This window comes from Parus major, chromosome 1A, assembly GCF_001522545.3.
Source record: "Parus major isolate Abel chromosome 1A, Parus_major1.1, whole genome shotgun sequence".
NCBI lineage: Eukaryota > Metazoa > Chordata > Aves > Passeriformes > Paridae > Parus > Parus major.
This window is the reverse complement of record NC_031773.1, coordinates 36,599,462-36,626,325: the sequence shown is the minus strand read 5'-3', so window position 1 is coordinate 36,626,325 and position 26,864 is coordinate 36,599,462. Positions and strand designations below refer to the sequence as shown.

General features: G+C 39.0%; 1 protein-coding gene across 8 annotated transcripts in view; it reads right to left on the bottom strand.

Moving 5' to 3' along the window:
• Positions 1 to 26,864, bottom strand: part of NAV3 (neuron navigator 3) — a 506,339-nt gene that overhangs the window by 104,192 nt on the left and 375,283 nt on the right. For 6 of the 8 annotated variants that reach the window (XM_015628501.3, XM_015628495.3, XM_015628497.3 and 3 more), the window contains 4 exons: positions 24,091 to 25,129; positions 16,317 to 16,432; positions 3,162 to 3,270; positions 1,011 to 1,394 (listed from right to left, as the gene is read on the bottom strand). In XM_015628501.3, the coding sequence (XP_015483987.1) occupies positions 1,011 to 1,394; positions 3,162 to 3,270; positions 16,317 to 16,432; positions 24,091 to 25,129 (1,648 nt within the window). The remainder of the gene's footprint in view (positions 1 to 1,010; positions 1,395 to 3,161; positions 3,271 to 16,316; positions 16,433 to 24,090; positions 25,130 to 26,864) is intronic. The other 2 variants (XM_015628496.3, XM_015628504.3) reach the window with 1 other exon arrangement.

The following is a 26,864-nucleotide window of genomic DNA, read 5'->3' as shown; positions in this document are numbered from 1 at the left end:
GATCTATCTTTGGATGGTGCTTGAGATAAGACACTGTTCTAGAGAGAGCTTTGATCACAGACTTTGAATTGCCTTTAGGAAATGTATCATACTCATTGTCATCACCCACTATTCTCTAATCACAGCTCTACTTCAAACTAAGAGATTAGATTGACAGCAAGAATTCTAAAATTATGGAGTGAAGCAGTGTGGTGTGACATGACCAGGTACTCTATGGAACTTTTATTCAACATAGCATTACACACAGCAAACAGCCTTGAGATGCCAACAGCAGCACTGAATAGTAATTTGAGTAAAACTGTAACATGGCTGTTCTTTTTTAATGGTGTTCTAAGCGGTCTCACATACACAGGACTCAAGTGACTTGTGTTCCTAGACTGATATAAGAATTGTTGAATTTGAAACACAGGGAATGCAGTACCTCAAAGTACCTCAAATTGGAGTACCCCAATTGATAGAATAAACAAAAATAAAAATTGTGATTTTTCCTCCTGGATATCCTAAGAGAGTAGCTGGTCTAGTATTCTATGAAAAGCTATTGCTGCTGCTCAAATTATATGCACAGGTAAAAATTTGTAATAAAGGCCCATTACAGTGACTATGCTAGACAATATCTGAAGTGGAAACAGAGAAGGTCAGTGCTGTCAACTGCTTTTCATCAGCTGCACCCAATGCCAAATCTACCTTCTCAAACAAAACATAAAATACCAAAAGAAGACTCATTCCAGAGGAAGCAATACAAAATGATGGTTCACAGGACTACCAAAAATTTCCAGTAAGTAATACTGGAACTCAAAGTTCCCTGCAAGGTCATTTTGATATTAAAGGAGAAGAACAGAATTTGAAGAAAACTGAGAGTATCACTAGCAGATTTGTTTCTTTTTATGTATATTTATATTTAAATATTGCAACTATAATACAACTCCTACTTGTGTGCCAAACTCTTTTAGAAAAATCCTTCTACACCTACTGATCATGCATTGTTCAAATGGGGAAAAAGCACTGCTTACCCACTGTTGATGTCATCAGTCCTCAGGCTTTTCCCAAGAATGTCTCCATCACTCATGTAGCCACCAACATCAGCTTCAGAGGATATGTCCAAATCACCACTTCCCTTCTCACTCATGTCAATCTGTGAGATATTTCCAAGGCGAGAGACAGCTGCTCGGCGAAGCGGGGTGGTGTACATGAATCGAGAAGGGTCTGTGTGTATGAAGCGACTTGCACTGCTGCGAGGATAACCAGCACCCAAGGATGGAGCATCTCCTGCCTGCAGGCGAGGACTGGCCTGCCCCAGCCTCCAAGTCATAGGGGTCGATCGGCTGGATAAGCTTGGTATGCTTCTGCCATTCACCTCAGTTGTCACAGTGCTGTCAAAAGTTGTCTCCAGTGTGCTGCAAAATGGAATGGAGAAGTCAGTGAACTGTGTTCCTGAGAAATCAAGAAAAGTGAAGGCTGGGAGAAAGTGTAATTGTTTTTTAAAAATTCTCTGTGTGCATGTGCTTTCACCATATGTATCCATGTGCTTGTATATGCCCTCAGTACTGAGACCAGTCCTGTTTACTACTTTAATCCATGACCTGGCTGAGGGGATCTTGAGTACCCTCAGTCACTTCACCAATGACAGAAAGTTGGGCAGGAGTGTTGATCTGCTGGAGTCAGGAATGCCCTGCAGAGGGATCTGGACAGGCTGGATCAATGGACCGAGGCCAACTGGATGAGGTTCAACAAGGCCAAGTGCTGGGTCCTGCACTTGGGTCACAACAACCCCATGCAGTGCTACAGGCTGGGGACACAGTGCCTGGAAACTGCCCAAGGGATAAAGGAGCCGGGGGTGCTGGTGACAGTGGCTGAACATGAGCCAGCAGTGCCCAGGGGGCCCAGAAGGGCATCATCCTGGCCTGGGTCAGCAATGGTGTGGCCAGCAGGAGCAGGGAAATTGTTATCCCCCTCTACTCAGCACTGGTGAGGCTACACCTCAAATTCTGTGTCCTGTTCTATGCTCCTTGGTACAAGAAAGACACTGAGGGGCTGGAACATGTCCAGAGAAGGGCAACAAAGCTGGTGAAGAACCTGGAGCACAAGTCTGATGAGGAGTGGCTGAGGGAGTGGTCTGGAGAGAAGGAGGCTCAGAGAGACCTTATCACTCTCTACAACTACCTGAAAGGATGTTGCAGTCAGATGGGGGTTGGCCTCTTCCCCTAGATAACAGGTGATAGGACAAGAGAAAATGGCCTCAAGCTGTGACAGGGGAGGTTTAGATTAGATATGAGGGAGAAGTTTCTGCATGGATAGGGTCATCAAGGACTGTAACAGGCTGTCAAGGGAAGAGGTGGAGTCACCATTACTGGAAGTATCTACAAGACTTGTAGATGTGGCACTTTGGGAGAGTATTTATTTATTATTTCTTATTGGATTTGAAAATGTTGGGCTAATGGTTGGGCTTGGTGATCTTACAGGTCTTTTCCAACATAAACGATTTTATGATTCCATGATTCTATAACCTCTACTTTGGGAATGCTGCCAAACACCTGGTATCTTAACCAAAATTAGAACAAGAGACCCTAGAGGCTACACTAATCTGTGCATATGATTGAAGGTGCTGCGGGAAAACTATTTTGGTGGAAAATCCACCATATGAGTGTGTGACTTAGTGTGATTGAAAATAATCAGATGAATGCAATGCTTGAGACATGTTTTGCGTGTTACAAAATTAGCAGAAACCCTAGGGCCCAATCAGAAGGTGGTGGTTTATCGGTAAAAAAATTATAAGGGAGCTCATGTGGGAAGAAAAAGGAAAGAGAGGAAAAAAACACTTGGAGAGCTCAAAACTATAACACTACACCAATGTGTCTTTTTCCCACCACTGATATATTTATTTTTACATTTGCATTTTTCCCTGCATTTGATCTCATCCCCAGCATCTACTTTTAAAATTACCTAAAATAAATTTCATCAGCTCCTAAGTAAATGTATATGAAACCATAACTGTCTTTGTGAATGACTGTATAAGACAGTATAGTATAGTATAGTATAGTATATTAAAGTCACATGCAAGTTGCTAAGGCAGTTTAGTGTCATAGCTAATTTTCCCTTGCAAGTCTCTCATTAAAACTCTCCCATGGTGCATATTTTCAGTAGTCTACACAAAACCAGTATACCTGTGGCTTATCTGGGTCCCTCTAAGGCTGGACATGGTTTCTTCCAAATTCTGCCTCAGGTCTGCAATGTTCTTGACGGTTCTCATTCTTCTTGTTTCAGGGTCTTCCCCTGGAAGAAAAGAGTAAAAACAGCAAAAACTTTATCATGTGAGCTTATGAGGTTGAATAAAGTGCACGTGTGTATCCACAGATGAGAATGCACACATATGACTGTAAATAGGGCTGTCCCTTTAATATTTTACAAATTAAAACTTCATCCTTTTATTAATAAAACTCATATACTTATAAATAACATGGTATGTAGAAAAACCCACTGAAGTATCTCTGTAAAGGCCCAAATCTATTAATGAAACTCTGATTTACAGTGTTGGGATTTTTTCCTCTGTAATCAAGGCATGAGGCAGCCTCAGACCACTTGATACATTGCAAAGTCCCTTTTTAGTCCTTGACATTTTATGTAACTCTGAAGGAAAAAAAGTCACTAAAGTAAATTTGTGTCTGGAAAAACTGCGATGACTCTTAGAACAATTCTTCAGTATTCACTTAACACCCAGGCTATTTCAAAGTACTCCTTAAGTAAGGCACTTAATTAAGCAACATTCCTGGACTGTAATACTTTCCTGAAGAGGGATAATTATTCATTTGTGTTAATATAAAAAAAACTTCTTGGGATGCAAATATAAACACATGCATCATTTCTACAATTACAGGTTTCAACAGCCTTCAGAAGCCATTGTGAAAAGCTAGTCTCATATCTCAAATAATTAAGTTTTCAGAACTTCAGCTGGAACATCCTGAACAATTTTTACTTTATACAATTAAAAATAAATTTTAAATAGATTTTAAAAAGAAGAGATGTTACAAAAGAAAGACATAATGAACCTCAAAGAGGCTTCCAGTGGTCATACACAATGAAATAAAAATACAGGTTTTCTAGCAAATCCATAGATCAAGGAAGTTTAATTCATTTTACTTTTGAACAGTAAGAGAATTTCAACAGAAATTCTGTGACAAAAATCTCTGATTTGTTCAAGGCTAGTGTTCTACTTCTGATCACGTCCTGTATCTGTTGCTTGTAATGAAGGGTGGCAAGAAGCATAAGTATTAGAGTTACATGAAAAATGCTGAACTTTAAGTGCAAATAATGCCTTTTTGACTCTATCAATTACAAATTTCACATCATATCTCACAGACCTTCTGCAGCCAGGTCCTATTGCCTAAATAGTATGCAGGCTGCTAAGAAAAATCTCAACTCCTGACATGAAATGGAAATGAACTATTTCATATATATTCCATAGAAGCTTTAATTCTTCCTCAATAGGCAAATGATGCATTGAACTAGCCAACATAACCTGCAGTCGTGGCTTAATGTCAAACCAGCTTTCACAGCAATGCCATTTTGAGGTTTTCCCATCTGCTCTGCCCTGGTTGTGTCTTCTGTCCCCTTTGCTGCAGCCAAACAGTCCTTCAAGAAATTTTGTTTTCCTCTTGTATCACTCACAAAAAAATTCTTCAGTGCTTTAATGATGCTAATGTCTATAAATGTCTGGTTTGGCACCGTGGAACTGACAGCTGGATCAACCCCTGGGCAGGCTGGAAACAAGAAGTGGGGATGCAGGCCCTGCCCTGCTGCCAAACTCTCTTCTCAAGCCACACCCCAAGGCCATGCTTGTTCACATGCTTGTTCCATAAAATAAGCTACCTGTGTACATTTTTACATGAAGTGCCTTGCAGGACATGAGTGTTCACAGTCACTGAAATTACAGCTGTTCTTGGGTTTCAAGCTAGACATGTTTGATTAAGCACTGGCAATCAATGGATCCCACCAACTCTTTGCAGAAGTTTCTGTACAATCCTGGAGATTCCTGCAAGGTAAACAGGCTCATGGCCAGGCTAAGCTGAAGACATTTACACCCTGTTACACTGAGACTGCTTTTTAAAGGCCAGATAATTTCCAGGAACACTGTCCATGCCTGTCTCCAGTCAGTTGTCAGTGGTGCACTCAGCTCCTCACTGTCACTGCCCTTTGCCTTCCCTGCTCTGCCAATGCATTCAAATTGACTTCCTGGAGCATGTTACATTCCTGCCATAGCACCTATATAGGGAAGATCCAGGAAATGTTACCTGCCCTGCCTTGAACCAGAGGTGAAAGAGTAGCTTGTTGGTATAAGAAAATTTTCTATTTACACAGAAAGACAAATTCAGTGGTCTATGCAGGCAGAATTAAAGGCAAAGCAATACTTTTCCTTTATATTTATTTGAGGAACTGAATACAATTCATATTTTATGGTGACCTTGCCCTTTTCCTTCCTTGTTTATCAGTCCTTCCTTGTCAGTTGTCCTTTGCTGTATGTTAACATTGCAAATTCTTGCAGTGAAAATGACAGCAACTGTCTTTTTTAATATGTATTGCACAGCAAATGGCATAACAAAGCCTTGAGGTATAACTGCAATACATTAAATAAAAAGGTACATATATGGCAAGCTGACAAAATATATTTTCACAGTGAAGAATACTTCACTTTCAGAAAAATTATACCATAAAATTGGTGTTATTCTATCCTGCAGAAGTGAAAAGCTTGAAACCTCATCTCTTCTGATCTCTCAGTAACACAGAGGATAATTTCAAAACATTTCCACCAGTTTTAACTTAAAAAAAAAAAAGGTAAAACTGAAGTTTTATTTTATTAATGTACTACATAGTACTATTAAAAAAATTCTTGCACTAACTGTTAGAGTTGTTTAAAAGGAACTGTTCTTTTTTCTTTCCATCATTCTCTAAAAGCTGTATCACTGGAATCCTGCTGTACCATGATGACCAAGTCAGAAAGTGTAAATAGTTTAACATGACAGGGAAGAAATTTTGTGTACTGAGTACAAGATCCGATGTTTTCACGACAGCACTGACTCCCCATCCACATCAAGCCTCCTTCTCTAAAGAGGACCATAGGGATAATGAATATGCTTATTTTTCTGAAAACTAGCTACACTATGCCTGCTGATGGAGACACTATGGTGCTTATTGCATTGTGTTCAAAGGGATCTCAGACTCCTCTGGGTACTGTGTTTCTTATAATATGACACACTGCCATCTAAGAGTCTTGGCCATATTTGCTGCACCTAACATATCAGAAAAGCTCCCTGTCTTGTTATCTCAAGTGATTCTGGTTTGTACACTAAGAAAAGTCCATTCTGTTTAACACATGGGGAAACTGGGATAAGACTAAAACCAGGCTAACCTGAAACTTCCTGTCAAAATTCTGTTCCTCTTGCAAGAAAGGCCATTTGCTCCAACTATTTGTAGCTTCTTTATTTATATTAAATATGAATATTCCAAAATTTTGCCTATGAACAGTGAATCATTATTCTCTCAGTAATTTTCTGGAAAACACATTGATTTCTTCCACTGTGTGAGATACATTCACAGAAAATCAAAACAGACATTTTACAGGAACCACTAGATACCTAGGTCAGACTTTTACATTCACATTTCTGAAGCTCACCCATAATTTCACATTCAATAATATTGTTCATAGTAATTTTTGTTCTTCTGCACATGTAATCACAGCCCAAAGCAAATGGGGGAGTAATTCCATCCATTAAGCAATTCCATCAATTATCCGATTTGCACAAAAGGATTTACAAATAATAAACGTTTCCCCAGAGAATTTTCCACTATTAGATATTAACTCAGAAAGGAAAGTGCCAGTTTTACTCTGCAAGCAGGGAAACTGAGGCTTACAAGAGAGCATGGATTTGTCAGTGACAAACAGCTGAAGAGGAGCAGAGGCAGGTTAGAGCTCAGTCTCCTGTGCTAGCAAGCTTTTGATCTCTAGCAGAAGCCCTTTTAACCTACCGGTACAGTTTAATAATAAAAGTTATGCATACAAAGAGAATTCTTGTTTCTTTCTTGCTTTGAGATGACAGCTTTATCCACTACATACACAGCAAAAATTTTGTCCTTAATATTTAACGCAGTCAGGGCTAACGTATATAGCAGCAAGGGGCTCCAGGCTGGACACATGGCACATAACCTTCAAAAAGCAAGCAGCCACTTCAACCATTTAACTGGATGAAGAACAAAGCTTTGGAAATGAACACTTTGAGCACTCTTGTAAAGGGCTGAGAGATGAAAAGTAAAGCCAGCAACACAGAAGCCTTTGAAGCATCTATGGCTGTGGACTTCAAATACTCACTGGCATGCACAGATATAGCAAAACTGGCTATTTAAGCTAAACAGAAACCCTTGCACTCGCAATTCCACATGTAGGGGTGCAGTTATCTGCAGGAGGGCTAAAGAAGGGGGAAAAAATACTGGAGGGACAGTTTTCAAGAAGGCCAAGATATGTTTAATCCCACTCAAAACCTGGATTTGAGATATCAGTTTCAAATTAATGAGAAAAAAATGTCATTAAAATAAAATTATTTAATAATAAACTAATAGCACTTAAATATTTCACCTTATTTTTCAAAAAGCTAAGCAAACTATATTCAGTTATTCACAGGCTGTTGCTGCCCCTGCACCCATCAAAAGCAATTTAGACCTTTGTCTTCATTTCACAGTCCTGAGAGGTAATAGTAAGCAAACAAAGAAGAAATGGCTAGACCCTATTTTTGCATACTAGTGCAAAAAAACCCAGTTCTGTCTTGGGAAATCATTGTCAAGATCAAAAATGTGCTCTGTGCAGATATGTGCTAACACTTGGGTCTCCTCCTGCCCTTCCTGATGTCAAGCCAAAGTTAACTTACCTAAAATATCAGTATAAAGGACCTGTTCTAGGTCACCCAGCATTGTTATTATGACATCTTCATCCAGATGTGCAGTCCCCTCACGCAAGCACCCTTCCTCCTCCTCCTCTGCCCAGGTCCTGCTGGGGAAATGGGATGCGCAGGATGCATTTTCATCATCGGACTTTTTGCTCTCCTCATTGTCAGTCTGAAAGCCTTCATCTGTACACAGGTCTCCTGACCTCCTAGACGTCCTGCTTCCAGCTGGGGGTATCCCCTGAAATGCTTGGGGTGTGGTGAAGCTGGAGTGGCATAGGGAGTGCACTGACTGTGAGAATGCCTTGGACAGGGAACCTCTGCACCCAGCTTCTGCATCCCTCTGTTGGTAACTCTGGCTGGACTTGGAGGCGTTTCCAAACCAGTTCTCCCTGTATGAGTATCGCCTCTTCTCCCCTTCACTGATGAGTGTGAGATTGGTTAGAGACTTCTGCTTCTGAAGACGAACACACCCTCTTCTAGCCTCCGTGCCTTTAAACACTGACAATTCAGCAGATCGCTGCATCGTTCTGGCTGCTGCTTCACCTAGTCAGGTTTCCTATTTCTGAGATGGACAGCGGCTCAATTCCCCTGGAAGGTCCGGGCGGTGCTCCCTGCATCGCGGCACGCTGCACGCCCCAGGTAGCAGCACATACTTGCACTCACAGTGAAAGCACAGCTCACACATGCACTCTACCTACTGTAAGGGATGAGACAGGCACAGTCATCTTCTCTAAAATTACGCTGCTGTCTCTGCTAAGCCACTTCTCGTCCGTCACATTAATCTGCAGTACTTACAGTCATTTTCACTTAGATTTCTCTCAAGCAGAAGAGAGTTGATCAAACACTCTGCTCCAGCACAGAAGTAATCCCAAAAGCCAACTGTGTTTTCCCCTCTCCATCCAATCAGCAGTCTCATCGAAGCGGTGGGCCTGCATCTCTTTCTACAGCTGCTGCCTTCTGAAATCCAAAGTAGGCGCAAGTACTGTCTCGGGCTTTTCCCTCCCTCTCACCAGCTCATGACTGATCCTAGTGCACAGCTCTTCACTTTAGATGGGCTGACACAGAACTGCAAGTACAGCCTCCACGTCAGAGCTCAATAAAGAGCCAAAATTAACCACTGAAGCACAAGCCTCCTTACATTTTAGTATTCAACCTGCATTCCCAGATATATGACTCTTCTCTGCTACTGCAGTGAATGCTGCTGGCTGCCATGGCAGCAAACATCCTGGTGAATTAAACTGGAGACACAGAAGCCTCTGCCCAGTTCACAGTGCCACAGGTTTCAAGACACAGCTTCACCTGAATGGGATGCTACAGTAACAGATCTAGCTCATGGCCAAATCCTATTTTTCCCCCAGAAAGGTAAGGATGAAAAACTATTTCTTCCATATCACTGTTACTCCCTATGCAGGAAGCTAAAAGCAGACTTGCAAAAGGACCTTCAGTCTTGCATTTTCTGCTCTAAATTAAGAAAATATAATTTTAGATCATAAGACAACAGAATTTGTCTGGTAAGGTGATTCATAAAAGGAAATATTTAATTTCTTTCTTCTTAGAAAGCTATCCTGTTTGCACCTCTGTGAGATTCAGAGGCTAGTATAGAATTATAAAAGCTGTAAAACATCGTTTCACAATATTCTCAAGAAAACCTATTAATGGAGGCGTAATTTATTTATAAAGCAAATCCATATTGTATCTGAACTAAGTTCAGCAATTTTGAATGCTATTTTTAAATTCATTATCCAGAGAGAAAGAAGACTTATGCTTAAATGTATGTCTTTTCTCACAAAGAAAAAGATATTAGTCCCAGAAATAACGGAAAGATGAACAAAGAAATAGCTGAATTTAATTATAATTTTTTAGATACAAATTTTTATCTAGGGGAAATTAATTTCACAAAACACTACATAGAAATATACAAATAATAAAATTGCTGTAAAAAAATAAACTGCTTTAGTCAGTGTGAAGATATGCTCATCTCAAGTCTCTACCTGAGAAACCTTGACAGACAAATAACCTTTAAAAATGCCACCCTAAGAATTACAAGCTGTTGACATATTTCCTGTATGAATAAACAGATGTTAACAGAAGCCTCAGTGTGTATTTCTTGCCTTTCATTGCTTCAGTTTACAGTTTTTGAGGATACACATGAGAAAATTCTTGGAAATTTCAAAGGAAAGGTACATTTCTTCTTAGATAACTCTCAGAAACACAGAATAACTCAGAAAAAAATCAGTAGCCTAAATTAATGGTAGTTTCCCATGTTAAAGCACTGATGAATTCCTAGAAAGACATGTTCCACATCAAGAGGTACCACTCCCATCCCCACCTAGAACACCACTCAAAGAGGAGACAAGAGGAGTGGTCTGTCTGTCTGAGCATGAAACTGTCCCAAATATTAAACACCTATCACCTTGTCAGCATGGAAACAGAAGATCAGACTGCTGTGCTTACTCCCAGGGTCTGCCAGCTGCAGTAACATATGGCTGCTTGGAGGGGTTTTATGAGTGTGCTGGTGCCTGCCTGCAGCAGAGCCTGGTCTGGTGTGGATGCTGATGGGGTCTCAGAGCTGGTGTGCTGCTGGGGCTGCCCCAGAGCTCTAGCACTGCCTGCAGACTCCTGTCTTGGTGTGCACTGACAGTGCCATGTGGCTGTCCCAGCCTGCCCAACATGCCTGGTTAAGCTGTGGTTGTTAGAAAGTCCTCACAGGGAGGTATTGACAATAGAGAATTTCAAAAGAGAAGGGCAATCTTGCTCTTTTCACATTAATTGGTTTTATATCCTGAATTTATACTAAAATGTACTCTCCATTTCTATGTTTTGAATTAACAGGAAGGATGATGATTTTCAGCTCACTTGGTCAGATCACAGTGATAATAATGCCCAGGTCATTGATCCAATCCCTATATAGATTGAGTTTAAGAGCTGGACTAGATGATCCTTCTGGGTCCCTTCCAGCTCAGACTACTCTGTGATTCTGTGATTTGGCCCTGTGATGACAAAGTTCTCTTGGTGATTGTCTTGGAATCAAGAGAACAGGCTCTTTTTCTACTGTAAAGAACAAGTCTGAATCTCTCCCTGATATTTCAAATCCATGAATAACTTCCCCACCTGCCCTTTCATACCCCACCACCTGCAGGCAGTGACTTTGTCTCCGTGGTAAGCTGTAGGCAGATGTGGACCCTCTGTGCCCCCATCCAGGCTCCCAGTGTTTGTGGCTGGCCACAGGAGCCCTTCTGGGCATGGCATAGCCCTTGTGCCAGGGAAGCAGCGCACAGCCACTCAGCTCCAGCACCAGGGACACAAGACTGTCAGAACTGGACAGGCACTGTCAGGCCTCTTTCTAGCTGGGAGCAGAAAAGGTTATGTCAGGGACTGCAAAATGTTCACCCAATGAGCCCCACCAAACTTCACATGGGATGCTGGCAGGAGGTGCCACACCCCTCCAGGCAGGATGGGTCACTGGCAGCGGCACACTGCAGTGGGCCTCGGTGTCCCTGCTCACCTGTCACCTCTCCCAGCTGACCTGCTCATTGCAGCCCAGCCTCAGCAGCACACAGGTCACAGACCATCACACCAAAAAGGGAATGGCACTGGACTGTATAAGAGCCATGTAAGGGTAGCTGGCAGCTGCAGCATTCATCTGCCTCATTTCAAAATACATTAAAAACACAATGAGTCAAATGCTTTTATACAGAGGTACTGAGGCTCATCACACAACCTTCATTCAGCCTTCCTGCGCACAAACATTTTACTACATCTCTTAATTACAAAGTTATATGATCTTTTCTCCCATTAATCCCATTGCCTCACTTGGTAGACAGGCCATTGTGATCATTTCCAGATACAGCAGATACTTATTTATCTTAGACCAAGTGCTCAGTAGAAAAAACACTGAATTTATCCCTGTACTTTACCAGATCTCTCTGCAGGGTGCCATTTGCCAAAACATAAAATTGCAATGTGGAAAATTCTCCAGCTTATTTATGGACAAATAACTTTCTAAATCTCAGCTCTCCATTTTAAAATGTTTAGATATAGCAGCCAAAAAATACATCTTTCTAAGCTAATAGGGAAGTATAGGAGACTAGAGGTAAGAAAATGCCATGACAGCATTATTCCCCAACTACCTTGCAATCCACTTTGCTCTCCAACCAGGAATATGTTTACAACAAGAACAATTTAGGGAACTTCCTCAATCCATCAGTCAGTGTAACATATTACTTTATTTTTACTGTCTCTTTCATAAAAGGAATTATAAAATTATTTTAAGAACTTGTAATCTTTGGGCAAAATTTGCTGTCAGATAAGACTTTCTTTGAAGTCTCAGTGGATGGTTTAGAACCCTACAAATGAATTATGTAATAGATCTGGAAATGCATAAGATTATGAATCTCTTCAGCTAAGCTTACTTGAAAAAAATGTAAACTATTCCTGCATATATTAATTAACTACTTCTTAAAGAGAACAAACAATTAAGCACAATAAACATAAATATTAAAATTGGAATGTTTTTATGCTAATCTTGTCACTGAGATAGGCCTATAACTTTTAAAAGTACTGTTTCATTTCTGCTTCATCCCTCAGATTTTTAATAATTAGTCAATATTTATAAATTAATGAATAATTACTTAATTACACACTGCATTAAGCTCTTAGGACATGACATGGCAGCACTTGTGAAAGCCAAATGTTATCACTGATTTTATACAATAATACTTTGTAGTTTCTGACATGTACAGTTTACAATGGATTATTAACTAATTAACTTACTGACATTTTTCTCCAATAAAGTTGCTGCAGAAGGTGATTAATGTCACAGCTACTTTAAGAAGAAATAGTTGGTAAGAAAGTCTGAACAAATTGTTCCCAGCCATACCAAAAATAAAAACAACCAGACTGGATTACTTTATTGATCTTTCTTTTCATTATAATTTTATAATCCTGTTTTTAAAGGTATATTCCAGTTTTGTAGAAACTGAGTGGATAGATACTGAGTAGTCTTGTTGAGGCAAATGGTACATGCAAGAGATTGTGTTCATACTTGAATGCAGAATTGTTCCTTATTTAGGTGTCTCAGACTTCTGTCTGGGATTTCCTGGACAGAGGTCTGCACACCTGTGTTCCACATGAGCAACAAGACCACCAGATACAGAACACTCCAGAACTACTCCTCTGGTGTCTCATGCCTACAAACAGGGCTCACTCAGTGAGAGTACCAGTATCACTGGAGCTGTGCTCACAGAGGGGATTGAAGGTGTGCAGGACAACTAAAATCTGCTCTAGGTGTGCTCTAGTGCTGATCTGCATGTGCACTGTGGAAACCCTTGGGGCTGCTCTGGCTGAGCTGTAGAATATTCAAAGAGAGGGGAAAAAAATAAGAACAAATTCTGAAGCACTTCAGATCACATCTAGAACAAATTCCCACCAGAGACATAGGAACAGATTTACAGTAGCTCTACCAAGATGCAGAACTGGCTTTAGACATAAGCCATGTATATATTTACCAAGAGCAGCAGATTACTGGTGACAAGGTGAAAATAAAGAAGTTGTTCAGTTTATCAGGACAACCACAAGCCATACTTCTGAGTTCATGCCTACACCAGCCTCACCCTCTCCCTTGTCTTCCAGCGCTATTCTCTTCTCATGGCCATGCAGGTAAAATCAAGTAATCACTTTCAAAGCAATGAGCAGGAAACAAGCTGCTTGAGCTCTGACATTACATTTCACCAGCTCTGAGTTGGAAGACAGGAGAAGCTATAAAGGTAACCAGCTCCCTTGGAGGAGGAAGATAGAGCAGAGGAGAGCTGAAACCTCCCACTACAGATTCTTGCTCTAATTTCTGCTTCCCCATCACCACTGTTTAGACAGTAGCAAAGGGATATGAACTGCCTTGCTGGACACAGAAAGCAGAGCCGTGACTTTTCACCCCTACACCAAGAAAATTTGGTTTGGTTCCTGAATTACATCAGGAGAATGGTGCCTGGCCAACCACTCCTAAATAATTTTAAGATTATTTTTTTCTGTGTCCAACTTTTGTCTTTATAATGGAGAAATCTTGAACCAGACACACTTAAAGCATTAGTTCAGGTTCAATTGGCTGGTATTTCTCAAGAGTAGATTAAGAGTTCTGATATGAACAGCTTGGCTGGCTATGGGAGCAGTAATCTTTAGCCAAGAAACTACAACAAACAGGAATGTACAAGTATTCAGAAAGTAGAGAAACAGTTTATACAACAATATTGGCAAAAATGTTCTAATCCTGAGGATGTCAGCTTTAGTTCTAAATATTTGGCACTTTAAAAATAATTATGATTAATGAAGCAGAAACAAAATACAGGTGGGACAGCACTTTATGAACACACTCCTCTCCAAGCTGTTTAGCGATTTCCACAGATTTTCACTCTTTTGCATTATCCTTACTGATCCTTACTGTTTACAAACATATTGTGCTAGAGTGGTGGCTACCAACTTTCAAAAGAAGATCAAGATAATATAAAGATGATGTCCACCCATTGCAACAGTTGACAATTTCAGGAAAAAGGCAATATCAAAATGAAAGAAAATGGATTCATCACTTAATACCCTGAAAATAGGTGACCAGACCATGGAAATTATCCTTGCCTATCTCTTTGCTACTACTGCTGTAATCCCTTGATCATATCAGAGTAAAGATGCTCTTAAGTAAAAGAATTTAACTGTCCTTCCTCATAGCTAATCCATCACGGAATTCTCCTCTGAGCAACCGTCACGTGAGCTTTTATCCATGCAAGTCTAAAACCAGAATCGCCAATAACTGGTAATAGTTCATCACACAGACAATTATTCAGCAAATACAGTATTTGATCCATTTATTCCTTGTGCTGCTAACAGTTAAATATGAGTGACACAACTGTTTCCCTATGCACACAGAAAATCACTGGCCACATTTTCCCAGTGGTTCTGCTTTACATCCTGTTGTGATAATCAACAGCTAATGCCAGAGTCTAAATAATCAGATTAGGAACATCTCTGGTGTCTAGTTTTCAGTAAAAGGTCATCAGACTTGATATTCTGTTTGATCATTTCAGAAGGTATTGAATTGTTTGGGTTTTTTCTAGCATCTTTTGATTTGTAGTAAGTGTTTAAATTAAACTCCTTATATATATTAGAACAAGGAGTCCAATTTCTGGAATAATTAAAAATAATTTTTATTTCAGCAGGTATACATCACCTGAATATTTCACCATGTTTCAGAGTGACATATTTATCACAGAAGCTGGCTGTGCAAATAACGGATGTTAGAAAACTTCCAGAGGGACTGAGACAAACCAGGACAAAACCTTTTTCAGTATGAGTCAGCTAAACGTCAAGACAGTCCCCATAAATCTTGGGCATCTGATTTCCCTTCTGGTGTAAAGATAATTTTAGACTGATGTGTCAAATTAATACTTTAAGTGAGTTATATCCTGTTTGAGAAGAACCACATGACTCATAAATCCATCTGAATGTTAAAAATTTGTGGTAAAGGACCAAAACCATAGGTAAAACCAACAAGACAGGATATCACCTTTTATTTTTGTAAAATTGTAAGAGTAAGGATGCTAATGAAAAACAAAACAAAGCAATGGCAAAAATAAACCCCGAAACCCCATGTAACAGCTCTTGCAAAGAGTCCTTTTGGAACAACTTGCACACAACCCTGCAGTGCAATTCAGTCCTGATGAGAAAGTGAGCTGTGGCACACTTTGCTTTTTGCATCCACAGGCAGAGTCATGGCCAGATCCAATGCTGATGTAACTCAGCATGGTTCTGTTGACTTCAAAGGAATTATTCTAATATGACTGAAATACCCCATCCCTTCATCTCTGTAACCCAGTAAGGACTTTAATCCACATTTACAAGGAATTCCTTGTAACACAACCAGCAGCAGCTTAGCTCTAGCAGCAGCTTACAGGTCAGGTACAATAGTAAGGACTTGTTGTTTTCTGAATACAGATTCAGTTATAGAAGCAATGTGTATATTATGTAATTTATGTCTCAGTTGTGATGTTATGATCTAATTTGATGTTATTAAATGAGAGTGTTAAACTTTCTGAAGTTTACTTTCCACGGCTCCTCTTGGAACATTCAGTATAATTAAATAAAATAAAAATTTCACGAAACCCTAGATTGTGAAAGCCCAGTTTCTGCAAAATGATGAAGAGGGTATTTGAGCAGAAGGAACTAGTTCAAATAGATAACAGTGGATTTAAAGCACAAAATACGCATCACCTACATTTTCTCTGTATTTAATACCACCCGTGATTAGAGGTCAGAAGTATTATTTCAACCCATTACAAAGCTCCTGGTAAGAAACAAATGTAAATAAAGAAGTTCACAGTCTTCTCCTGACTTATTGTTACTCACCAGATATCTCCTCTAGGCACTGTTTGGCAGTCTTACTAAACGACAAATCCATTTTAGTAGGACTGGTACAGGAATCAGTAGGTGGTAAAGAGGTACTGTCATTTTCTGAGAGAGTTCTGAAATCAAGCAAGAAAATTGATTATTATTATTATCTATCATTCATGTACTCATGGAAATAAGTGCTACTTGCAGCTCCATCTAGAATCATATCACTATAGGGTGAAAATATATTTTTTGTGACATTCTTATTATGGTAGTTTACGTCCAGCTACACAAATGTACAAGCAACTAGGCTTTCTCTCTCTCTCTCTTTCTCTCCCTCTCTCTCTGCAGGAACAACTTACAGTCCATTCTGTGAAATTTGAAGCCATTTTTTTTCCTCATTTTTTTATTGTTTTTTGCAGGATTTTTCAAACAGATCTAATAAGAATTCATTTACTTTGGTTAAGTCACATTGCTGCACATACATAAAGGAAATAAAAACTTGTAATTGATGAAATATTAAGTGAGAAAGGCCATGAGGGAAAAAGCTTATGCAAGACTGGATGGAAATTTGGCCCAGATATTTAAATCTATGTGCAGCTTCTTTTGATAAAGTCCCTTATATAACCCTGGGGAATGGGATAATACAAGTTTTTCCATTAACTTTCTAACAAATAGCTCATATTTTCTTTGAGGGTATGTTTCTGTGAATACCGATGATAATTATAATGGGAACCCCCCATTGAATACAGTTACTTTCTGTTATATGAAGGTAAATAGCAATAAATACATGAGCACACCGATTATAATAAAAAAATACCTCACACACTTATTGCCTCTTCTTAAGGAACAGCTGTAGAATCTGTTTTACACTGGAACTGCTTAACTATGATGTCACCAATTAGCAACATGTGTACACAGTAAAAGAACACATCTGAAGATAAAATAGCCACTTTATGAAATAAAATTTTACAAGATCTTCTGTTAGAGCTTAAGTTCTTCCAGCTTTCTTGAAATTAATAGCACTCACTCCTCTGATTTATTAAAAGACTGGTGAAATATTTATATCCTGATTTTAAAATGTGACAGTTATAGTTCAATTTTCAAAATTCACCGTAAAGTGAATTGTATCATTGGAAACCATAAAGTGTTTCCAATGATCAACTAAACTTAAAAAACAGACATTTAACTCTGTGATGTATCTGTACTTTATAAATAAAACCCATAAAAACAGTGATTTATCTCTCAAAATAATTTTATAGCAACTTATTCTATAAAATAAATTTCCAGTTAATGCTTTCTTTAAATTTACTGAATGGATTTGTTCAGTAATTCATAACAATAGATGAGGAAACAGGTGTCTGCACAAAGAACAGCACAAGTACAGACATGGTGGAATCCATTGATGAGAATCATTCAACTCAGAAACAGAAAGGTAAATTTTGCCTGATCAGATGCATTGTTTTCTTACCAATTTTTGTACTTTTGAGATGCTGGAAACAGACAACTGCTCTATAAAAAACTGTTTCTGGTTCTTGTCTGTCACACACTACTGGAAACACAAGCTCAGCACATGTTGCAAGGTTAACTATGTCCTGCCAACCTTGAATGTAATTTTTACATTTGATGCTCGAGTGAAGAGCCTCCTAAGTAAAAAATGGAGCTCACTCTGTCCCTCTGCAGTGAACAACTCTGAAATTCCACACTCCTGCTTGCTTTCCCAAAGGACTTTAAATTGTTAAAATTTTGATTGTCTGAGGAAACAACCGAAGTCTTATGGAGGACTATGGATTTCACAGCAACCTAAGTCCTGCTTACTTGAGAGAAGTGATTATTTGTTGTGGTACAGAAGGGCTAGAATGCACCAACCTTTGGGCAGCTGCAATGGAGATACTGCAAGGAGGGAACAGGCAACAGGTCTCACAAATAGCTCTCTTTCTGCAAGGTCTCCAGGGGGCTGCTGGCTGCCAGCACCTACACACCAGTCCTGCCTTTTCATGCACGATGGCCAAGGCCCTGATTTTCTCTGGGGTCAAGCTTAGCTCAGGTGCACTGAGAATGGTGAAAGACTAGACTAGGGGTGAAAGATTTCCAGGCAGAATGATGTATGATTTTGGGGCTCCTGGGGAACAAGGAGGCCTAAGGTGCACACTGGGTACCTAAAACTCCAAGTTGCGTTGCTGTGGGCCCATTGTGGGTTGTGAAACATTTGTTCAAGAATATAAATGCCTCTTCCAATGGGAAATGAAATTATGAGCTTTGTCTTCTATACTTATGGCTTTAATGTCTTTCTGTGGGATGTATTAATCCCATGAACGACTCAAGTGATTGCTGCAGGACTGCAGCACAGATTAAGCTCTAAGCAAGTAAACAGCAAATTAAGTGATCTTCTCATTAACCTTGCACACTGGCCTTAATGAATGATCCTCCATCCTCTACCTATTCACAGCCCACTGCCTTAAAAATAATTAAATTCTTGCATCTCTCTTGATATCAAGAAAAGGGAAAAGAATTTCAGTTTAGTCAAAGCCAGCCCAGTGATATTTCTTCCAGTGCTGTGCATCTACAGTGCAGGTTAATTTAGGAGACCTTCATGAAAACAGGATAATCTGTTTCTATTTTAATCATGGCAATCAGAGAATATATTTATCCCCAGCCCACTGAGTTACATGTTACCTATTTGTAAGAGTATCAAACTCAGTTAATGGGACATATCCTTTCAGTCAGACCTGCAGGAGCTTATTCATTCTGATTAAAATGAGCCTGTATGGGGTAATTAGGAACAGAATTTGAAACACTACTTAATAAGTGGTCTCTATCACAGTCATTTCCTGTCTCTAACGAAATAGCCAGCCTTAGATAAACACAGATAACATCAAAGATTTGTTTGCTTTTTAGATGACATTCCAAAAGATATCAGATGAATATGATGGCATTTTTCCAACATCTCTCTGAGATGCAGCTGTCTTGAATGTGTATCACTGTCAGCGTAACAGACTGGCAGGACCACGTCTGCAATATGAGCAGTTCCATCACCCATGTTCAAGAATTGTGAGTTAAATTGGGAACAGATGCAAGGAAGGGCTACTGGGATGTTCATGGGGAAGAAGAAACCCTTCTGGGAAAAAAACCCAAACAAACCAACAAAAAAACCAGGCACAAAACCAGGAAGAGTTGATTTGGTTTAGGCTCACAGAAGAAAAGGAAGGGGATGGGATTATTCCCTCATGTATTTAAAAAGTGCAGACAAAGAGAAGGAAAACACCTTTTTCAGTCAAAGGACAATTAATCAAATACATGTTTATAATAATTTCAATTATTATGCTTCTTCCCATCTCTTAAACTAACATCTCTACAATGAAAACTTTAATTGCACAATTACTTGAAAATCAGTCATGGAAAAATGGGAGGATTTGTCTAAAGACCATGTATTTGTTACAAATAAAACCAGGGAGTGGCTATCTTTAGTGCTACTTGTGACTGCAAACCTTTGGTAGTGACTGTTGCTTTATTTTTACAGCAGCAGTGTAAATAACAGGAATCAATAAAGCACTGTAGTGTGACTTCGAGTTCTCACTTTATTGAAGAAAGTGTGTTTAGCAATGTAATCTATTATTAACAAACACAATTAACTGAACTAATCCTTTTTTCTGCAAACTTCGTTTCAACTCCACAATCAATGACACAGAAGTAGCTTCTGGCCATTAAGACTGGACATCAATCAGTAGGCCTTCAAGAAACCCTGCACAGGTTATGGTTGCAGGATCCTTGAAGTGTCGTATAATTTTTTCCTTAAGCTTGTATAAAAACATCCTGAATAGACATCTGGAATTGAATTTCACTGAACTTCCAGAGATAAAACCAGATTATATCCTCCTTCCCATCTGTCACTGCTCTGAACATCCTGCTCACCCTTGAAGCTATGGCCTAGTAAAAGAATTGTGTTAATCACCATGGAGTAAAGGAGCTGGGAAGAAAGTTTCAGTGACCAGTAACATGGTCATTCATTACACTGATGTGTTCTTTTTCTGACCTATCTATTGAATACTTTAGTCCCTACAGAATCATAAAGTAATTGAGATCAGAAAGATGTTTCAGGAGCCATCTGGTCCAATGACTTTCTTAAAGATGGTCTGGTCACATTAAGTTTCTCAAAGCCTTGATTTGTTGGATCCTGGGCATGCCCAAGGACAGAGATTCCACAACTTCGCTCCACAGCCTGCACCAAGTGTTTCACCACCCTCAAACTAAAACCATTTTTTAAAAACTTTCAATCAGCACCTCTCCTGCTGTAACTTGCATCTGTTACCTCTTGTCCTTTCACCCTGTACTTCACAGAAGAGTCTGGCAACATCTTCTCTACACCAATATATTAGGTAGCTGAAGTTACCAGTTTCTTACTCTGCAGGGACTAAAGAAGTGCCAAACTGGTATTTGTAGTACAGCATTAAAACAAAAAGAATATCTCTGCAAGGCTGCAATTCAGCCACTGCTGAAACTTCTTCCAGATGTTGCTATCATCAAACTAAAACTTAGCTGAAAAAATGTAAATTTAAGCAATGCATACATAGAAGGGCAGCTCGGGATGATGAGTAGTCAGTTAATTCTCTGCATCAATTTCTATACTTTCAGCATTTCAGGCAGTAAGCAATTCCTCAGCAACACAAGCCCTGGGATTTGAGAGCTTTATATTCTGTATCTCTGCCATGGGAAAGAGACCAACTATGCCCCTACAGTGGTTACTGGAGGAACTAATAAAATAAAGCTGAAGTGCAGTATATGCATCCAGTTACAACCCAATGTTCTCCTACTGAAATTCCGTAGGATTTCTTTTTTTGTCATTAATATACCTGTTTTCCTCCCGTTTGTACTGTAGCCTAGTAAGTATTAAACTTCTGTGTTACTCTTCTCCATTTGAAATTTAACCACTACTAGCAAGACATTCTAAGGCCAATTTCAATACAAGTTTAAGGGACTCGGGAAAATGGCACAATTTCCAGCCTCCTACAATTCTGTTTAAGTAGAAGAATGTGTAATTTTAAGTAGTGACTGGTATACTTTAAACAATTATACAGTCTCTTATACCTTCCTATTGTATCTCTCTTATCAAGCTTTCTGGGAAATAAATTACATCTTCTTCATACAGTCATACATCAGTTGGACCCTGCAGTCAACTTGAGAGGGGACACATGGGGGCTGTAAATAATATGTTCAAAGACACATTTGAAAATAAATACTCACTTTCTGATAGAATTGAAGAATTTAAATTATACCCATTTAGATAATTTCAAATGTAACTCTGACTGTTGCTGTTAAACTTTGAAGAGGTTATAATCTTACGAATTTCAATGTCAGGTGTTTAAGAGGAATAAAATCATGATGTGATATCAGATAGGGAAAAGCACCAAGACTGCAAAGCTGAATAGTGCAATATCCCACTCGAGAACCTTCCAGTAAAACAATATTTTCTATTTACTGTCCATTAAAAAAATACAGACTTCTTGAAAACATGACTATTAATAGCTGTTATAGGTTTTCATTATTTAAGGAAAATACATGGCAGTCTAAAAAACCTTCTTGGAATACCTCCTTTTGCTCACAAATCTACAGTAATATCCTCTTGGTTAACAAAAAAATATTTCAATGTGTTCAATATTTCAATTTCATTCCATGTGCAGGTATCAGCAACAAATCAAGAAAGCACTAGCTTACTTATGCTCGTGCTAATGGTCTAAAAAGATGAAACAAGTATATTACAAGATTCTGAGAAAAGCACTGTATTTTTACTACATTTTATTGTCATTTTTTAGAATGACTGAAGCTCAAACTCACAGAGCATAGATATTCCTTGTAGCCGGAAAAAAAACCAACCCTGATAGTCTAAATGGTAATCAATTTTTACTAACTCATATAAAGCTGTTAAAAAGAACACTTGAAACTTCTGTGTATTATTTGTGGTGATTGCTTTGAAAACAATTAAGTTGAAGAACAAAAAATGTAAACATAGTACCCCAGCTCTTGCTTATTTCCACTTAGCCATTTTTACCCACAGAAATAAATATGCCAACTCTGAAAATCTGAATATTTTATCCTTGTTGTATTTATATTTTTCTATTAAATCATTGTGTAGTATTACAAAGCCATTGAGATTTTTATGAAATTTAGTTACTGTGTATTTTTTAGTCAGACTCTGCACTCAGTTAGAGAGATACATATTGAAACAACCTCATCAAAGTCAGTCTTTTACTCTGATTTTATGGCATTTTGAGATCAGACACTGGCTCTGAGAATTGTATTTTCATGTGAGATTTTACTTCAAATACACTCTCCTTTGCTGTTTGTTTGAAGCAAAGAGACAATTATTAACAAGAAATATTACTGGAAGATGCATGCTTCTATCACCCTTTAAAATTCAAAATACATACTGCTTCAGGATGAAGCTTTAAAAAAACCTAAGACATCTCCATCATGCAATGAAATGACATCAATAAGCAGTAAAATAGCCATTAAGCAGGACATACATCTGAATGCAAAGCACAGCTGCTTTTCCTCTCTCCTTATATATGCACCCCAACACATGTGTAAGCTGTCCCATGAACCACACCACAAATCCTCTGCACCACTGTGGTTATTCCAGATAGTCACATGCATATTAAGTGTGTCCAGTGATACATCTAATTGAAACTCAAGAGGCTCCACTGCATATTAGAATAAATATAACCCATCCTGAGCCTTTTCTTCCTTCCATATGATTTTCTGAATTTATCAGTCATCCAGATTGGTTTTGAAGCTATGTTTAGTTGAGTGTAATGATATATATACTTCCTCAGAGTCTACTTCATCACCTCTTTAATCTTTAGCCAAGATTATCCACAATACTAGTTACTAACAAAAACTGGCAGTATATTTTACTTAATAATGTATTTGTCATTTTATCAGATGTTAAATTTACCCACAACTGTAGCTAAAGCCCTCCAACAGCTGACATCTGAAAACATTATTCAAATCAGCCCGTCAATCTTTCTACAATCTTTTTCAGTCTTCAGAGCTGTACAACGAATCTCCCAACTTCTCTTCAAATGCTCTATCAGATAGCAAAATAAATTCAGAGAAATGCTGGTACATTTAGCTGTTCATTCATCTTTTCCAGAGCCTTGGCCCTCTGAAGAGTTTTTATTGCCTGTAAAAATTAACTGCCTGCAGGGAGTTCATCTACACCTATTTCATGCAGAAAACTAAACAGGAAAAGAACTGCAAACAGCAACCTTTTCTGTCTACACAAACTGTTGAAATATTTTTGAATAAGTTTGTATATGCTTTTTTCTTCAAATATCCACCAGTACTGTTACACATTCTGAAAACATCAGGTGTTTATTTTATGATCTTTTCAAAGAATGGTTAATTCCAAGCAAATATTATCTAATATCAGCAAATACATTTTGAGGTTCTTAGAATGAAAACAAGAATATTCACACTAGAAACCTGACTCAGCCGTGACCTTTCAAAAGCAGCACAGAGAATGTACCACATGATCTGTACTTCTAATCAAAACACCCTGAATGTTAAATGGCAAATATTTGCCATGGATTGCTTTTGTACAAGGTAAAGACTCAGAGCTCTTGTAAGAAATTGTTCATACAGTAACATTAATTAAAAAATAATATTAGGAAAACATTGGCATGATGCTGTGACAGAACCTGAGGGATAACAGGGTGATCAACCATTACTTTATCCATTTTAGCTCTCTTTCCTAAATGGTAGCACAAACCCCAATTTTCTTCCATGATCTTACCTATAAATGAAAGGAGCTACCGTGGCAGTGTTGGGGTGGCTGTATTGCTGTTGCTGAGGAAGCTGGACTGCACCATTTCCTGTGCCTTGGCCACTGCCTGCAGCCATCGAGGCTGACAGACCAACGGAGGATCCTGGGGTGAGAGCAGCACTTGGTTCCTTCCCTTCAGAAGAAGCAAGACCAGAGGAAGGAGAAGCCTTCTCACTAAGCTGAGATTTTGGTGTTGACTGGGACTGGTTTCCTTTTGTAGTCCTCAGTTTTTCAACCTCCTTACTCCCTGTGCATGTGGAGGAAGTGCTCTGCTTTGCTGTTGGCACCTTGGATCCAGGTTTTGGGATCCCACTAGAAGATGATATTAAACTCTCTTTCTTGGCTGCTGTTGTCTTGCTTCCCTTTGGGATTAAGCTTGCAATTTTTGAGCTCTTCTTTGTAGATGACTCAATGACCTGATCCTTCTCTTCCTTGACTGCTTTCTCAGTGCAAACTTTGTTTTTGTCCCTGTTCTTTTCCTCTTTGTCCTTTGGCTGTAGCAAAGACTTTTTATTGCTGAGATTTTTGCTGCCAGCTTTCGGAGGGGTTAACTTCGGTGATACTTTGGGACTGCTACTTGTGGAGCCGCCACTGTTCACCCCACCACTTAAGACATCCATTTCACCACACTCTGAAAAGTTGTCATCCTCTCTCCCGCTGTCACTGGGTCCCGAGCTCAGTGACAAAGGAGGCCTCAGAGCTGTCCTAGCATTAACCAGCTTAAATTTTTCCAGCATAGATTTTTGTCCAGATGAAGGGGGCTTCACACCTTCAGAAGGGGGTGGCTTGAGCCTGTCTGAAGTTGGAGTAGGGGAGGTTGCGGGACTGGGCTGCTTCACAGACAGCATGGTAGAGGTCGCGCTGTGTTTGACATTCATGGATTTGCTGCGCCAAGGCTTGCTGGCACTTGGAGAGGGTATGGCAGAGACCTGCTGCTGCCCGGTGCTGGTGGGATGCTGCACATTTCCATTCATGCCTGCAGAGGGGTGAGGGCCTTTTGGTGAATCTGCTTAAAAAACACAAAAACCATAGTGGTATAGTTACTCTCCCATCTCCTGCTTGAAGGTGATGTCATACTCCCCTGGCATTTAAAACACACATGTGAACTAGAATAAACAATTTATACATGCATGAAACATGAAGGAGACTAATAGAATATACCTTTCTTTCCTTCATTATCACAGTGTTTGACGCTTTCACAAGTCCAAGAAAGCCTGAGAAACACCTCTGCTACAACAAATTTATTATGCAAAGCAAGCCTTCCAAGTTAAGATTTTTTTTTTAAGCTGTAATAAAGAAATTCTTCCAATCACTTGTTCATAACAAAACACTGAAGAAGAAAAACAAGAATTCTACAATTATGGCAGAAAAACAAAACTGGACAGAGAGGTTTGATGTTTAGTGAATGAAAATTACGTGCTAGAAAGCTAAGATTTTGGGCAAGAGGAGAAGGACTCAGTAATACTGAAATTAAATGGATAAAATCAATAGTCATAAAAGCAAAAAAGGCTGGGGAAAATATATTTTTTTAGTTTTAAGTACTATTAACAATATTTAGCAGCTCACTTTAGGAACTTATCTCAGTACACTTTCATAGGTAGGAAAATATTTTATCAACAATTTCACCAGTGTCAGTACTTGAAAGTTATAATGATATATAATCTGCATGGATACAGCAATGTTGATAGTTGGTTTTGCTCTGAACTCAGGCAGGTACAGAAGGCTCTGGCACTTTACTACATATGCATAATCTAGGAACTTCAGTAGATCTTCAAGAATGAATGAGAATAAGGCTCCTTCTTCAAGAATCAAACTATGCCAATTAATAGCTGTGATTTTCATCATCTAGCCTTGTTAACTGAAATAGACCAGTGTATGAAAGGGTTAAGACCTTCTGTATGAAGTTCAGATTCCCAAGACATATCTGAATATATAAACACCATCACTCTGAAACACCAGAGAAATGAAGTGGTAATGGCAATCAAATCATGTGGTACATAGCTATTTCTGCAGCTGACATACATTTTAGTGGATGTATCTCGCCGTGCCATTCCGTATCGGGACTTTTGGGGAATTAGATGTAAATTGGTCTATAATATATTGGATTCTCTACTACAAAAAGCCCATGAAACACACAGTGCAAATACAGTTTGTGTAATGACAAAAAGAGTGCTCAATGCTTTGCATATACACATGGTGTGTCATACCTTGGGGCCCCCCGTCTGAATAATATCATAGATGAGAATGCTGAGGACAGTTGTCCCTTCAGCACAGAGTATGAAGTTACGCACCGTTTTCATTTTTGCAGTCTCAGCCCTAAACCTCAAATAAAGATTCAACTACCCATCTGGAAGTCTGAAGGCTGCTAATACATTCAGGAAAGGCAGAATTTTGAGAACACTGAAAGTGAAGCTGTTTTTCCTTTAACAAAGAGAATGCAAACATAGCAAAATTTACTGCTCTGAATAGCATTAAGAAGTTCTAGTTTAAAAACATTTTTAAAAAATCAGAACAAAAGCAACATGACAACATGTAACATTTTTACTTGCTTAATTCTATTAGCAACTAGTTCCATTAAGCCAGTCATCTCTACCTTAATAGATGCTAATATAATTCCATCTGCCCAGCACTTTTTTGTGTGCTCTTCAGCCTGGTATGCAAATGCCACAGCACTACATGGGTGACAAAGATGATGAAGGGATTGGAGCATCTCTCCTGCGAGACGGAGGGCTCCCAGGCTGGGA